Source organism: Thermobia domestica, chromosome 10 (assembly GCF_964235325.1).
Source record: "Thermobia domestica chromosome 10, izTheDome1.hap1.1, whole genome shotgun sequence".
Classification (NCBI taxonomy): domain Eukaryota; kingdom Metazoa; phylum Arthropoda; class Insecta; order Zygentoma; family Lepismatidae; genus Thermobia; species Thermobia domestica.
The window spans coordinates 180,694,934-180,713,171 of record NC_137463.1 but is presented as its reverse complement, the minus strand read 5'-3'; the positions used below and the strand labels follow the sequence as shown (position 1 = coordinate 180,713,171).

At 36.5% G+C, this 18,238-nt stretch overlaps 1 protein-coding gene across 3 annotated transcripts in view; it reads right to left on the bottom strand.

The window, feature by feature from the left end:
- Positions 1–18,238, bottom strand: part of LOC145662862 (brefeldin A-inhibited guanine nucleotide-exchange protein 3) — a 266,740-nt gene that overhangs the window by 190,731 nt on the left and 57,771 nt on the right. For all 3 annotated transcript variants that reach the window (XM_081728801.1, XM_081728803.1, XM_081728802.1), the window contains one exon: positions 13,266–13,373. In XM_081728801.1, the coding sequence (XP_081584927.1) occupies positions 13,266–13,373 (108 nt within the window). The remainder of the gene's footprint in view (positions 1–13,265; positions 13,374–18,238) is intronic.

The window sequence follows — 18,238 nt, the reverse complement described above, 5'->3', positions numbered from 1 at the left end:
CATGTATTGAATCATACCTCATTCGCTGGTCCTTGAAAAACGAAACAACTTTTGTACGAAACAGTTTTCAATTTAGGCCACCGTTTTCAAAATGGACGCAAAAATGTGTCCTGTATCAGATAAAACGTCCAGTGCTTATAAATCAAAAACGGCTGAGAATAAAAAGATGAAACAAAAATTGAGATAGGAAAATGTCATAGAACACATCACATGGTGCTGTTGTGGTGGTACTCAGGGCCCTCGTTGAAGGGGGCCCAGGGACCAACTTCCAAATTTTTAAATAGAATCATGTATTGAATCATACCTCATTCGCTGGTCCTTGAAAAACGAAACAAATTTTGTAGGAAATAATTTTCAATTTGGGCCACCGTTTTCAAAATGGCTGCAGAAAGTGGGTCCTGTATAAGGTAAAAAATCAAAAACGGCTAAGAATAAAAACCGTTTTCGTTTTCAAAATGAATATAAATTGTTGATCCAGTATCAGATAAAGCGTCCAGTTCTTATAAATCAGAAACTGTTCAGAAGCGAAAGATAAAACAGAAACTGAGATAGAAAAATGACATAGGGCACTTAACATGTTGTTGTAGTGACCCCCAGGGCCCTCCTTGAATTTGTCGCAGGGACCAACTTCAAATTTTCAAATGGGAACATGTATTGAATCATAACTCATTTGGTAGTCCTTGAAAAACGAAACAACTTTTATAGGAAAAGATTTTCGATTTGGGCCACCGTTCTCAAAATGGCCGCAAAATTGGTTCCTGTACCGGATAAAACGCCCAGCGCTCATAAATCCGATCTTAGTTTTTGTTTAATCTTTTATTCTCAGCCGTTTCTGATTTATATACACTAGACGTTTTATCTGATACAGGACCCACTTTTTGCGCCCATTTTGAAAACGGAAGCCCTAATCGAGAATTGTTTCCTACAAAAGCTGTTTCGTTTTTAAGAACTACCGAATGAGGTTTGATTCAATACATGTTACCATTTGAAAATTTGAAGTACCCCCTGGACCCCCTGTATCAGATAACGCGTAAAGCGCAAAAATACAACTTGCTCTCTCTTCGTATTACCAATCTAAACCACTCAATCGTTCCGATCTCAATAAACGCTGCCTGACAGGAAAAACATTCTGCAAGAAACGTATCTTGTTCAGTTTTTCAACCATGAAGTAAACTACATACATTTCCCCTTACAATAGTCTGGTCTCTACAATCCTCCCCCGAAAGGTGAAACATGTTGCGCCTTTTGTGGGAATAAAGAACGTTGTGTTCAATGCACTCTATGACATTTCCCAATTGCACTAATTCAAAATGGTGGACCAAATCGAAATTTCTTTCCAACAAACGTTTCTTTTCATTTGACTATTTAATAAAGTATGAACCACCCAATGTTCCTATTTGAAACTTGGAAGTTAGCAACCTTCACGGAGGGCCTTGGGGGGTCACCACAACATCATGTGATGTGCCCTTGACATTTTCCTACCTCAGTCTTTGTTTCATCTTTTTATTCTCAGCCGTTTCTGATTTATAAGCACTGGAAGTTTTATCTGATACAGGACCCACTTTTTGCATCCATTTTGAAAACGTTCGCCCAAATCAAAAATTGTTTCCTACAAAAGTTGTTTCGTTTTTCAAGGACCACCGAATGAGCTGTGATTCAATACATGTTTCAATTTGAAAATTTGAAGTTCGCCCCTGGGTTTTCTTCAAGGAGGGCCCTGGGGTTCATCACAACAATATCATGTGATGTGCCCTATAACATTTTCCTGTCTCAGTTTTCGCTTCTCCTTTTTATTCTCAGCCGTTTCTGATTTATAAGCACTGGACATTTTATCTGTAACACCCTATATATATATATATATATATATATATATATATATATATATATATATATATATATATACATGAGTCATCTTCAGACTTGCAAAAATTTCTCCCGACCTTAGTTTTCAAGATTCAGAATTAAAATTTTGCGCACGTAGTATGTACATAACAACGCGTTTTTTTTTTTTTTTTTTTTTTTTTTTTTTTTTGTAAAAAGTCAGATTCCTATGTGAAACCAGGCCTAGGCCAGAGGATACAAGTTTCGAATTTTTTCGAAAAATCTTCCAATTTTCCGGATTTTCCTGGTTCTGGTGTATAATACGGACAAGCGAGTGGTGCCGTTACAAAGTATACTTTACCTTGAAAAAAGGCGAGGTATGAATCATGATTCTACGATAGACAGTAAGGAAGCAGTAGCTGTTTGAGTGAAAGCGTAAAATTTACCTCAAAAAGCGGAAATCCTAAAAGGGTTGGAGTCTTTTATTATGTATAAGGACATCTTCCCATTTTCGATGCACACTATAATATAGTAAGACGACATTTACATTACTTCAATTAACATTATTTGTTTTAGTGTGACCATGTGAGATATTTTACAACAACATAAATTTGTAAAATTTACCGAAGGAATGTGTATGTTGTCCTATTTTACGACCACATAAGTACGTTCATGAAATATTAACTTCTTTTAGCATCAAATGAACTGTTACAGCGTCCGTGTTAGAAAGTGTTTCTTAGGGGAAATTTCATTGAAATTGTACGTTTCGATGCAGATCAAGATCATTGAACAATATAGTCTAATAGTTCTATATACGCATATGGTGCTTTGGCGTGCATTTACAGTTTTAAGACACTTTTCTCTAAGTTTTAACTACCTTGAGAAATGATGTTCGATATCTTAACTTAGTTTGTCCTCGTACTAAATGTGAATCCCTCAAAAAGCTTTCCATCTTTCAAATAAATTCCTGCCTACATCTTTGCAAAGCAGTCATGATTTTAAAGAATGGTCAGGGTTAATGCTTCTCTGCAGCAACGACATTTCCTTAGATCTTCACTAGTTCTCGCCTAGTCCCCTAGTGACCCCCAGACCAGTTCGGCCGATCTTGGATATATACCACATCTGGAATATCATTATTTATGTTAGTGATCCCAAAAGCTATGCATTCGATACAAATATAGGATGTTTTCGATTATTTTTGAGTGTCATTCCCAAACTCTGAGCGTCATGCCAACTAAGGCCTAACTTAGAGTTACGCATCATTTATAGTGTCATTATTCATTTTTGCGACCCCGAAGACTATTAATTCGACACTAATATCGTTCATATACCTTCCCCCTCTGACTTTCGTTGACTACCTCCACCCCTTAGTAGGGATTGTTTCAGCGTCTCGCCCCCACAACTACGGAGGAATTTCAACCAACTTAAATATACTTATAAATTACCATCTGAAAAACAACTATGCGGTTGATTTTTTTTCGAGAGACGGTTTGATTCGGCAACTGCTTTTTCAGTATCAATTTGGTAGCTCTTTTCGCTTTACATGCTGAAGACGGTCAAAGAGCCCAACTTCATCTGCACTATTGTACTATGAATATAGGTTTCAATGGAATTTAGTTGAATGAATGCTCGCTTAGAAGTTGCTCTCGTCACAGAAATGTGAGATACGGTTATAAAAGAGTAATAGTCTAAACAAATACGGAACACTACTAGCAATGACAGTTATCTAATATTAAAATTTTAGATAATTCAATCTAAGTTGAAAATTCATTCAATCTTTTCCTTCATTAGTGTTCGAAAATTTAAAGTTGTTGCAAAAGAGGTGATACATCATTTGAGTAGACTTCACAGCCTATAGGTTTTTTCACTACTTCTTGTTCATCTGAAGCTAAAGTAGTGTGCATTTTAGACAATGAGGAAAAAGTGTGAAATTATATAAAAACCTGCAGAGTGGATTTATGAAACTTAAATAGGGCTTCTCTTTCCTTGGAGCTACCCCACCTTTCGCCGTCCATGCGCATGATGGCATTTCCTCTTTTTAGGAATATTTTCTAAGGCAGTAAGGGTTTCTTTTTTGCTGTAGGAATTGAGTTGTATTTGGTAGAACTGTCTGATAAAGGAGACAATATACTCAGACAAAACATATATTTCGAAGCTCTAGCTGAGAATGCAACAAATCGTCGTAAATCTGTCGCGTTTTCCAAGAGAAAAGAACAAAACAGTTATTAGCTTATACGCATAATGGTGTCACTTGGATGCAGATTTATAACTTACAAAATGTCATGGTTACGTCATGGCTTGTTAGATAAAAGGTTAGATAAGGAGGTTCCTACGCTGGTGGTCCTGACCTCGAAACTTGGCCGTTCTTGTTACTATTTTCTTCTGGCTACAGTTAATTTGTGCATTCCAGACCTTCGGGTTTGAATTAAGTATAAAAGCAGCTAGTTAATTAAATATAGCCAAAGTTATTTTCAAATATGAGACTACTATTACATGTTTTTTTCTTTAATTTACGTTTCAACTTTGATATAAAATCTTGAAATCTTAATTTAACTCATCTTCCGATGTCAAACAATGATGAACATTTTTACAACGACGCCAGTCGAGTTAAAATACTATATTCCATTGTTACTCGTATATACCTAGGTACTTGTTTATTTGTTTACTTATTTTTGAATTGTTTAACTAAAACGTATGGCGGACCGTACAATGTATCATGTGACGGAACTACGTAGGCAGACATAGCAGGAGACGTAATGCAAATCTCCCTGGGGATAAAAAAGTACGGCAATTCTTCGCAAGATTTGAACCACTGCTTCAACTAATATTTGTTTACATAGTAAGCGTAATACCACTCAGCCATAATGACTCACAAATTAGTCTGCTTATTAGTGCAGAACTCATTGAGACGTACATTTACAGGTGTCGCGTAAAGTATTTGATAAAACTTTGCTAATAAGTGGGTCGAATTAGGTACCCTTCGAGACGGCTGATCCTGTTGTGGGCGAGCGTTTATTAATAGTATGTATAGTTGCCTTAGGACTCCATCATAGCTGCCGTACGCTGTAGCATTGAATCCGCCAGGCGAGAGATATAGCGTTGTGTGCAAAAGATTGACCACACATCTTCAACACGTTCCCATAACTCGTCGTATCTTCGTGGAGGATTATTTAATCACGTTTCCCGCAATGGTCGGGCAACAGAGGCCTATACATTTTCAATAGATATCAGATCTGCTCCACGAGGAACCCAGTCAATTGTTTCGATATCAGGTTGCCTCTGCAACCATGTCCGAATCACATTTGTATTAAGTATCAATGTATTATCCTGTTGTAAGTATGATATGTCGTCACCTACATGAGATTTTATTCCGGAAGCGTTTCTTCCAGATTTTCCGAATGCTTGTGGATAGGGATGCACACGAGACGAACCGAGACAGGATTTTCCTGACAACATTCGAGTCGAGACACGGCTCTTCCAATAGAGAAATATACATTTTTCGAGTCGAGACATAACTTTTACAGCACATTTTCGAGACGAGGCAGCCACAAATCTTGTCTCATGAGCATCCCTACTTGTGGACGTTCAGATGACAAGGAATCTTGTAGATTCTACTGAAATTTGAAGTCTTGCATATCCACCAACAGCAGTGGATTGTTACAGTACTTTTTTGACCTGAACGGCAAACGCATTCAGAGGCATAATTTTTTCCATGTGGGCGGTAAATACACTTGTCCCGATATTTGCACCGGAAAGTATTTTCCACATGTATAAACGATCTCGTTCCACACAGTGCAATATTTACCTGCCCCATATTACAGACGTCAAGCGTGTGGTCGTCTGTTAACCGCTCCTTAACAGCAGCCCTGTATGACATCAAACTAAATAACAGTCGGACAGGTTGTCAATCTGTCGGATAATTGTAGGATCGCCTGGGAAATTGGTTTCCTCTCGCAACTTTCGAGCAGACATGAAAGGCTTCTCACAGCATTGGGCAGTTAACCTTTGGTTGTTTTCAGCAAAGAAACCTTTTTGAGCCCAGTTCCTTTTTTAGTCTTACATCTCATGTTTCCTCATATCTCCTCCTCCAACTCCGTGCTGTTGCAAGGTTAACGCCATATCACGCGCCTGCTTCACTGTACTTCATGCCCATATGGTCAACTAAAGCAATTATCCTGCTTTTAACAGAAACTTGGTAATGAGCAATTTTCATACCAGTAGGAAAATGGTAGCTTTACTTAGGTGTTTGAACGGAAGGTAATTCATGTGACGTCACACAATAAGGCGGGGTTTCCTCCCATTGTTGTATATCATATCCTACACCCTCTGCTGGATGTTTATGAATTTTAAGAAATCTACTGTCGTGATTGACAGTTTCTATAGATTTCACAAGGACCATCTTCTTAGCTTGTAGTCTTTGTAGAAGGGAAAGATTGCAAATAAAGGCGTTTGTAAAGCTATAGCAACGTTTTGTAACTTTTTTAATTCAGGCTCTAAAAAGGCATTTCAGAACAAACGAATGAAAGAGACGGTTTTTAGAGCTATGAAACTTGAAAACCTAGTTCCTGTTTGTTCCGTCTGAATGGAAAGTGTATATTACGTCATACACTACCCTAGACAAGGAAAATGAAATGAAATCTTCCAGCTTTACGTCCTACGTTATGACGGCTAGGCTAAAGAATACGATGATGATGAGAAATGAATGAAATCGTGGAATGAATAGTGGGAGGAAATGGGATAACCCATGAACATGGTGTTTGCCCACTACGAAGCCTCACTTTGTGCGAGCTGGGATCGAACCAGGGACCCCACGCACCAGAGTTGAACGCTCTACCACTGAGCCGCTGTGCCCAATTTAGACAAGGAGAGGTAAGGGAGTGGATAAGTTGGATTCAATGCCAAACCAAGTAGACGATCGAGATGTGTGTTTCTGAATGCATAAGCTAGCCGGGCAAGAGTTTGTAATTAATTTGGGTTTAAAATTTTTGTAACGATTTTTAAGCAGCTATTAGTAAATATAAACAGACCTGACGAAAAATATCTATAAAATAAAGCCGTTGGAAACTCAATTAATTCAAAGGAAACAGAACACTTCTCATGTAAATCAATGGACTCAAGAAGAAAAATCGTGGAGGTATTCAAGACCCTTAATAATTTGTTCTTTGTTGTTGATCCTTGGTTAAGGAATTATTGATATCGACTATGTATGTTGTCCTTTAGTGCCAAATCTTAATCGAAGGTTTATTATTATTATTATTATTATTATTATTATTATTATTATTATTATTATTATTATTATTATTATTATTAACTACTTGTAACAGCAATGCATTTTCCTTACAGGCTGTACTGGTCACAATATTATTTAACGACTTTGTCTATCGTCGGTCCGTGCTGCAACTTGATTTCATACTTAAGATGACTGGTGCGGTCTGGCACGTTATTTCATTTCGTATGGCTCAGATACAAGTTGATTTGAGTCCGAATTTTAAATTTTTCTCTACTAGTTTTAACTGCATACAATAGCGATACGCAATCTCCCTTGTTCATTCGGTATAGGTTTTGGCAAAATTTTAGGTTGGCAACGTGGTATGCCGATAATCACTATCCAAAAAGCAAGTTTTTCGTTGTGTCTAAGCAAACCAGTACGGAATGAGGCCTTCTTTCAATATTTGGTAATGATATATTTAAGCAATATGATAAACGCTTCGGGTTCCATAGAGTCATGTTGACGTATGATTAGCGTCATATTAAAGGCTGACTACTAAAGGAAACATATGTTCTTTGAACTCTTTAGTATGGAACCAATCATGCGTCAGAACTTTGCATAAGGCATTTCATGTTTAAATTTTCTTTTTATATATATTTGCAGTTGTTCTCCTTGATAGGTTGACAACGCAATATGTAACAGATAAGCGAAGAATCATAGACATTCCGTATCAGCCTTTGCAAACTTTGCATATCGCAACCAAACACAAAAATAGCGAAAGCCAATAATAATTGCAATGCTGACTACCGCAAACTAAAACCCAAGTTTTGTGTTGCGTTGCTGCACACCAATACAGAATGAGGCTGTAAGTGTAAGCGTGGAATACTGATAGCCAAAATTTTAGCAGAAATATACGGTGAGTTTGCAACAGTTGCCATGACGTATTGATAGACCGGAAGTTCCCCAATGTGTACGTTTTAACTGCAATGTACAAAAATGATGGAATCGTATGTTTCCCCACAAGATGTCAGAGAAAAAAACTGTACTTACACATTATACCCCAATGTGGTACATGTATGTTGGTGTGTTTACATGTTTCCCCAATAGCATAGTGTTGTTTGCAGAAGTTGCATGACGTACTTCCGTTCCCCGATAATAACTTTCTCAACGCGTTAGTACCCCGGATACATGATTTTACACACGTGAACTTTAATCAATATATCTCGTAATTATTGAGCTTTTCATAGCAATGTCAGATTTGTAGCTGATTTTTTTCTCTTTCCGCAGCTTGCAAAAGATACGAGAACCCGATACACCCGGTTACCCGAAGGCAGTAATGAAGTGAGGGTCCCCGCAATTTTCACACTGCCAACCATAGTGTGTGTGTGTGTGTGTGGAGGAGAGGGCTGCGACCAATTTAAGCGTGCTGGCGTAGTCTCGCGTCGTATATGGTCTTTTCTGAGGAATGGCCAAGAGTAAGGCTGGTTTAAGTTATTATGTCCTCTATGAGGTAGTTCTGCTTAGCAAATGAAAGATTCCGAAGAGTATGAATTATCATGTAGGAGGAATTTTACTACTTTGAGGACAATCAGTAGGTGAAGCCGATTTTGCACTTTTTTTTTTTTTTTTTAATATGCATTTTAGTTTAGTTAAGTATATTAGAGAATTTTCCTTCAACTCCGAATAAGGAAAATGAATGAAGTATGTATTTCTTTGGAGGCATTTAAGCTTTTGAATTGAGTTGATTTTGAGTTTAACGTTCCTTTTAACAGCCAGGCTATATAAGACGGGACCTACTGATTAACGTGGAATCCGAACCACATGAACTCCCGCCGGGAATCGAACCTGGGTCTCTCAGCCAAAGGTGCGTACGGTAACCGCTTAGCCACGCATTTAAGCTTTTGTAAGACTGTTTCCAATAAGACAGCAACTACTAGGAATATATATCCAGGGATCCAATAGTGCTAGGCTCAGACCTTCGAAAAAAGTTAATATAAGGATTTATGAATACAGATTTGTCTGATCTTTTACATCCGATCTCGAATGTGCATCGTGGCCCGCGTAGCGTAGTCGATAACGCTCTCGCCTTCGGTTGAATAAGTGTAAAAACCTTTTTCAGGCCAGCCATCCTGAATGAGGTTTTCCTAGGTTTGCCTTATTCACACCAGGTAAATGGCGGGGTGATATCTAACTTATAGATCCCAGGCCGCTTTCTTCCTTCCCCAATCCTTTCTTCCTTCTCTTTCCCTGGATAGTGTGCTCGCCGAGGGACGTAATCTCTAATACGTGACGGGCTAAATGGCCATAGATGCCGAAAACCCAGAAATCTAAATCCTAATCCTAATCGAATGCGCATCTCAAGCCTTAAATGGAGGCTACTTTCTCAATTCTAACCACGCTTTTTCCTAGTTAAATGGAAATTTTAGCTAGAATCCTGTGTAGTGACCATCCAGCGAGAACAGTCACAAATTTGGTGTCAGGCCAGAGTCTGAGTAAATTCAGAACTCTTTAGAATTAAGTACGAGTTAGGTGTACGCTTGAAAATATACGCCTACGTAGCTAATTCATAGCCCTACGTATATTAGAGAATTCTAGCGAAATTAGAGAAGAAAACGAAGAATTTTTTATTCTTGTTGGAATTGTTATTTAGAATCTAGTAATCATCTACCATTGAAGAAATGCGAAGTTTGATACTTCTTTTAAGATCTAGAAAATCAATCGAAATATGGAAAGATATTTTTAGTAATAAATAGAGAAGAGTTCTTGGGCTTAAGAAGAATTAATGGGATGTTTTCATTTATGACAAAATTCACAACCCTTGGAGCTTTTCTAATACCGTACTTATAGTTAGCTTTACTCATACTCTAGATGAGTTTTTCGGAGGTAACGGTCTTCTGGCTTAACACAACATCACAAACTTGTATTTTGTGACAATTTCACGCCTATTAATTTCTTATTAATTGCGATTACGTACTTTTAATGCTAATACTATTTTTTTATTTCCTCCCAGTTAAAAAAAAAAAAACTATATTATAGATATATATGCAGGGTGTTAATGAACTATACCGACAAACTGTAAGAGGTGATTACTAACACCAAAATAAGAGAAAAAGTTCATATGGACCTGTGGGGAAAAGTGCATAGTTTTAGAGCTAGGGCTGTCCAAAATCGCGAAAAAGCCAAATTTCAAGAGGCTCTATTTCGAATTCGAGAGACAGTGGATGGTGGTCCTTAACAGCATAAAGGAAGTAACGCATACAAATCCAAAATGCATATTTCATTAATGTTCAGTGGGTGTACAGAGTATTTCCTGCAGGGTGAAATTCCCAGACATAACATCAACCGAATTTTGAGATATGCTCTGACTTTATGATTGATCAAAAGTAGGCAAACGATAAGCCTTGATAGCAGTGAACACATAATCCTTTGGCGCGATGTTGGAAGTGTTGAAGATCATCAGCAGCACGGTTTCTCGTACTCGGGACAACGCATGCTGCGATGTTTTCTTTCACGCTTATAAGTGAAGAAAACATGAAATATACCGTGACAAAATACATTGCTTCACACGCTATTCCGAACACACACACACACACACGAACGAACGAAAAAAAAAAATAAAAAAAAACACCATGGAGCTGCCGGTTCCTAACACTTTCGACTTCCCTCCGAAGCATTGGATGTTCATTGTTGTCAAGGCTTACCTCCTACCTACTTTGGACCCTTCTTGAAATTAGGGTATGTCTGAAAACTCTACTGAGAGCATATCTGAGAATTACACGCTGTAACGAATACCCTATACACCTACTGACAATTCATGAAATATGCACTTTTGAATTGTGTATGCGTGGCTTCCTTTACGCTGATAAGGACCACCATCCACAATTTCTGGAAATAGTGCCTATTGTAATTTAGCTTTCTCGCGATTTTGGATAGCTCTGAAACTATGCACTTTTCGCCATAGGTCAATATGAAATTTTTCTCTTATTTTGATGTGAGGAACCACTTCTTACAATTTGTAAGTATAGTTCATTAACACCCTGTACATATATGTATTTGTATCTCACGTGTAACGTCTGAGTTACATAAAGCTAAAAATTATCCAAAGTGTAGAAACTCCCCGGTTTTATGTTAAATAGGGATTTAGTTAGAATACAATTTTGCCCAGAAACGAAGAAAAAAAACCTGACCCCATCAGGACTAGCCTTGACCACATTTCGATAATTTCAGGATAAATATCGATTCGATACAGTCGCTTTTTCAAGTGAACGATACTACGCATTGCGACATGCGTACAAATGTTTCATCAGAAATTATTAATCTTTGTCCCTTTAGTGATTACTTTTAACCAGTTTCTCGCGAAACGTTTCGGCAAAAGAGGAATTCCTGTTTCACCCAAGATAGTCAACTACACATGTGTGCGAAAATTGGATAGTCTAAGGAATTTTGTGAAACACACACAAACCTTCTCTCACAGACTATCCTTGAGTTCACTGACTTACTAAAACATAATAATAAAGGATGTTCTGGAAGAGTTTCCATCTTTATCATAGGTATTCTGCCATTATTAGCAATCCTTGCCGTAAGTGAGAAGCTTCCCATGAGCAACGGTCTTCAGCGAACATCATCTTCACGTTCGAGTTTTCTGTTTTAATACAGTCCATCAACTGTAGTCTTCTTCGCCCTTCCCTCTCTTCCTCAAGATACAGTTCCTTCTCAGCCAATATATTTTTCTAATAGTCCTTTACAAGACATTCTCCATCCGAAGATCCGAATAGGGGGAGGTGGTATTTTATCTTCGGAATTACATTTTGACCTGCGAAAGACCATTGTACAGAAGTTCGCTTCCTGTTGTCAGTGAACTAGGGAAAATAGAGTGCTGGTTTCCCGTTCCCTTCAACTCAGCAGTATCCCAGCCGTTAAAGTCACTTTGACTACGTCTACGACTAATGTCCAAGTTGCCGTAACAATCACTATGATTTTCGCAAACTTGACTACTGAAAGAAATGCTATCTTCTCCCAAGGCATTACTCGTCTGGATACTCCATTTAGATCATTTAGATAGCATAGCTCTAAATTTTATTGAGCATGCAATCCTCCCTACCTGATACACAAGTATCTTTATAAAGGTGATTTATCGGGGAAGGAAGAATTTTTAAGAAATTAAAATATCACACACACTCTTCACAACTGAGTTTTCAGCTTACACAGTTTGGGCAAAAGTCCGAGACCATACACCAACTTCGTTATAAGTAATGATGCGGAAAACTTGAACGAGAGAAAATATGTTGGAAATATATGGTTTTCAGTCTAAAATGGATTTTTTCCAATTACATCAGCCATTTGAGCCCAATGGTACGGTGACTTATGTTAGATGGAAAGACAATGTTGCTAGTTCAGCAGGCTGTTCCTTTCAGCCCTCACCATATCAACGATACAGCATTGTTGGAAAACAGATTCGAGGGGTCTAAGGTCCTGTGTCATTTGTGTGTGCCCTTACGTTCCGTCAAACAGCCTACTGAACTGAAGCACTGTTCTCGTTTAACATAGGGCACTGGAAACCATCTATTTCCAACAACTTTCTTCTTCTTCTTCTTCATTATTATTATTATTATTATTATTATTATTATTATTATTATTATTATTATTATTATTATTATTATTATTATTATTATTATTATTATTATTATTATTATTATTATTATTACTTACAGAAGTGGTCTATGGTCCCGAACTTTTAACATCCCGGTATGTTAGTAGCAGATTTACTACAGATTATTGAAGAGGCCAGAACAGTAGCGTACGCACAATTTTATTAAAGAAAAAGTTCAAGCTACAAAATTCATATCGTTTTAGAATTTTTGAATACAATCTTAACACGGCAAATGGTTATTCTTCATCTTGTTCACGATATGGAGATCACGGTGGGTGTTAAAACTCGGAAATACCATTTTCGTACAATACTGGACCAGAGTATAACATCTGGATAATAGAGTAGTACTTGACGATCTTAGATTTACATTACGACGCAAACCATTCTTACTATGGTTTTCCTCCATTACACCTACCAAATCGTGAAATGAAACCTTCACAAAACAGCAATATCATTTCCTACTTCACCCTTATTCTTGCACAAAGTATGAACACTTCATATATTATCGTAACACAAAATGATTACTAGAAAGTTAACAAACATAAATAAATGAAAAATAAATGGGAGAAAAATTCTACTTCTCACCTGCTTCAACTTCTGGGCTAAGATCGATATGAGACGTAGCTCGCTCCAATCTTTGATAATCCGACAATAACTGGCCCCCTTGTTGACTACTACCAAGTCCACCTAGATCTGAAATACAATCAAAACTTGAAGTTAGCTCACTTCATTTACTCGTATTCACAAGATATGCAGCCAACTGATATAGTTAGACCTCTATCATATAAATATACTATTTCAAATTTTTTCGTTTGTGTGTTTGGAATTTAAGATCTAGCAAAGATGTTGAATGAAATACAAATTCGAGCTATATGAACTACCATTAGGAATCGAACTCGTTCTCCCTCACCTCAAAGATAGACACGCTAATATTCAGGATTGGCTGTAGGAGGAGCGAGGCCCAATTGGGGACAATTTTGGTTGGTCTCAGATTCCCAGCTAATCTATACCATATCTCCTCCCATATACCTACTCTCAACTAACAATAACGAACATAAATAAGCATTAGTGAAGAAAAAAATCAACTAGCATTTTCTGCCTTCTCGTGCGGAAATAAAATTGCAGATAACGCACTTAAAGCAGATATTTTTCTGAATAAAATGCAATTTTTCTTCCCCCTCCCTCCTCCAATTAACCACGTATAATAATAAGTACAAGCGTGTTTAAAAGAATAAAAAAATACAAATATAAATAAACCTACTAAGAACACGTATATGCAGCAAAGCATGCGGGAATGACATTTTAAATGCAACAGAGTCTGAGTAAATATAAATAGTTACTTTCAACTCGGTCTAATCTGAAGTGACTTCCAAAAGCTATTTTGTAAACTAAAGGTTGAAATTATTATTATACTATCTGTTAATTCGAATGAATAAAGCAAAAAAACATACAACACTACTTCCTATGAAAAGTCATCCGTAACTAAGAAATGTTTCAGAGAATTTACAACGATAACGTTGTATTTTATATATTTAGCTCGTAATCAGGACAGCAGTGCTCAAGCATTTTGCTATAAAATAGAAGAAGAAGAAAGAAAGAATGTAAGCACTGTATCTTTCTGTTTGTATGTTGCTATGGTGATGTAAACAGTTGTCAAGGAGATGTTTTTATTATTTTGACAATTATTTTCCTCAAATTCATTCAATATAGTCACAATATTTGTGACTTATATTTGTTATAATATACTGTGTATATACTTGTTATAATCAAACTCTTATCTTCGAGATGTTTACTTATGAAACCTCCCGATATGCAATACAGTAATTTTTAATTATACAGGGTTCCTACTGATCTGAAGAAATCTATTTCCCTGACTTCTCCCTGACCTTTTCTGACCTTTGGCAGGAAATTCCCTGACTTTCATGACAGGTGTCGGATGACGTTGACATATAAGTAAGGAATAAATAACGATGAATATTTACATATAAGAACATTTATTCTATAGAGACAAATAATGATCAACCGCTCATATGTACATTCCACTTACCACCAATAAAAGTCTGAGCAACATTCCATACTGTGATCATTAATGGTTGGCTAAACTGAAATTGGTGTACAATAAATGTTAGAAAAAATATGTTTTATAAAATTTCCCTGACTTTCTGTCCTTTTCCCAGACTTTCCCTGACCTGCACCATTTTCCCTGACTTCCCTGACCAGTAGAAACCTTATTTATTTTTTTTTAATTATATTACAGTAAAATGTGAAGGTAAGCTGTGAGATACGAGCATGAATGTATTGAAGTGCATGCAATGCCAACTGTGTTTCACTAAAAAAATTGCTACTGTAATATATATATATATATATATATATATATATATATATATATATATATATATATATATATATATATATATATATATAAAATTAAATATGTAATAGATAAGAGCTCTTCTTCGCATAAAGCAAGTACCCAAACAATATACAAACATTATGTGCATCATTATAATTACATGGCGCATGGAAGAATAATCCAAATTAACAAAATTTGGCTACTTACTAATGAATCCTCCCTTGGAAAGTTTAAACACTTCTTTGACGTTTCGGAACTCACAGCTGGTTCCTTCCTCAGTGGCAAGGTGAAAAGGATTAAAACGGAAAGGAGATAAAAGGAGTAAAACAAGGAATACATACTACTAAATAAAAGTAACGTACAAAATGGATCCTGAAATGAGCAGAGCAGATTGAAAAAGGAATGAACTGAATCAAAGAAAACGTGGTGTCTATGTTACGTCACTGTTGCCAGATTCAAAGTATGCATAAAAGGTAGGTACCCATGTTCGATCAATGTTGCCAGTATCAAGGTTGAATGCAAGTTTGTATTTATGAATAAAGAACGATTCTTTAATTTCCCGGTTTTTTTGTTTGTTTGTTTGTTTGTTTTTGCTGAACCTATCACTTTAACCTGTTTTATATTGTGTGAATGTTGTTTTAAATGAAGCGCCAAATCCGACATGCCTTCTTCTTGGGACTTTTTTGATTGTCTAATATGTTCCTTAACACGCGTGTTAATATTGCGTTTTGTTTGGCCAATATATGAGGAGTCACATTCGCATTGGACGCGGTAAATACCTGACTTTATTGGCCAAACGAAACGCAATATTAACACGCGTGTTAAGGAACATGTTAGACAATCAAAAAAATCCTAAGAAGGAGGCATGTCGGGTTTGACGCTTCATTTAAAACAACATTCACACAATATAAAACAGGTTAAGGTAATAGGTTCAACAAAAACAACGGAAAATTAAAGAATCGTTCTTTATTCATAAATACAAACATGCATTGAACCTTGATACTGGCAACATTGATCGAAGATGGATACCTACCTTTTACGCATACTTTGAATCTGGCAACAGTGACGTAACATAAACACCGCGTTCTCTTTGATTCAGTTCATTCCTTTTTCAATCTGCTCTGCTCATTTCAGGATCCATTTTGTACGTTACTTTTATTTAGTAGTATGTATTCCTTGTTTTACTCCTTTTATCTCCTTTCCGTTTTAATTCTTTTCACCTTGCCACTGAGGAACGAACCAGCTGAGTTCCGAAACGTCAAAGAAGTGTTTAAACTTTCCAAGGGAGGATTCATTGGTAAGTAGCCTAATTTTTTGTTAATTATGTGCATCATTTTGAAATGATGTTTTTCTTAGAACATAACTTCTATGAAATAATACTGCGAAAATTTAAACTGTCTGATACTTTTCAAAAACAGTTTCCAAGGTCTTTGAGTACTGAGACCAGGAAATCGGTAAGATTAACTAACATTTGTAGTAATTACATTGATAAAGTTATCTTGTTGTTATCTTCAAGAAAGACATTCATCTCACTGACGAACTACTTTATATTCGTATTCTGAAAAACAAACCTTTATTCCTGAGTATAATTTCACATTAGACTTGAACAGTTTAAGTAATGCAAGTAATAGCTACATTGGAAGTATATTCAAGATATCACACTCTGAATTTTACACAGAAATAGAAAAAGAGCCCGTTCTCCTATTTCTGATATGATATTACAGTGACATGTACTGGGTACAAAAGAAAAATTAGGAAACTACTCCTGCTATTAAGTCAGAATCCTGAGACTATTCTGTATGAGGCAAGGATGGTACTACCAATTATACTCCTATGGCATACTTAATACAATGGTACTATCAAGTATACCTCTACGGCATTTTGAATACAAACAACTTTGAAACTATCTTTTGACATTCAATTTATCTATTTCATGATACGTGTATAAATATGTTCGTTTTTACTGCCATAAGAAAAAAGAAGAAAGAAAAAAGGAAAGGAACAGTTTTATGTAAACCCCTTGATATTTTCTAGTTTTAAGAGTTCAAACCAGTTTCGAACTATGATCTTGCCAGCAGAAGCACCTTTCGTGCAATAATATCTCCAGATTTTTCTTCTTTATTTAATTATCAGATTGTGCATAATCAGAAACACGGTACCTTGACTGCACCTTCTTGTCATATCCGATTCTGATAAACAAAAATCTGAACAAAGCACTAAAGTTGAACAAATATAAAATAGAGCCGTACTACTTTCTTGTTTTGTTTAACTGAATAAAAATCCAATATGAATTTCAGAACCCCATTCGAATCTATTAGGGAATCAATCGAATAAGCACCTCTAAAACCGCCGCCGATTATGCACGTAGTTCCAATCTTGCCGCAACGGCGCCACAAGTAGAAGCAGATTCCCGCCATCTACGTAATTACATAGGTATACTATATATATACTACATTGACTTGATCCCTAGTCTTCCGTTGCAAGTGCTGCTATCGGCTGAAGGAACTCCACTCACTTTCTCTCGCTTAGCACCAGCTGAACCCTTATTGGCTCAACACGAGGGTGTGTGAGGGTGCTAGCTTTAGTTCGCATTTTTGCCACGGCTCAAGACATTTTGGCAGCACAATAGTGATTTTCATTGTACACTGAGAAACTACAATATATTTCCAAACTATGTGAATTCAATACTGAAACCGGAAGTACTAGATTAAAACTTTCAGCAGCAATAGAGGGATGTGAGAGATGTAACTTGTTCATCGAATACTGACTATATTAAAAACAGTTTCTCGCTATTTCTTTACGATTATTACTGTGTAAGAATTAATATTGACACCGGAAGTTGTACTAGCTCTTACGACTTCTGGCTTTAATAGAAGAATAGAGCTGAGACGAACTTTTATTCTTGGGATTCGGAATACATACCAACAATTGTTTGTCGTGTCCTATTACCGTTTATCTATGGGAGTCAACATTAGAACCGGAAATAGTAGTTGATTTCTACCACTTTTGGTTCCAATAGAGGAATAAAGTCAAAAATGGCCCTATTTTCGCGGCACTGAATACATTATATAAAAAACTGCTTTCCGTGTGTTCAAAGAGGTGTGTTCAAAAAGTATCGAACCTTTAATTGGCAAAAATAAATTTACTGATTTGGAAATCCGCAACACTAATCCCCTTCAAAGTAGTCTCCTTGATAATGTACACA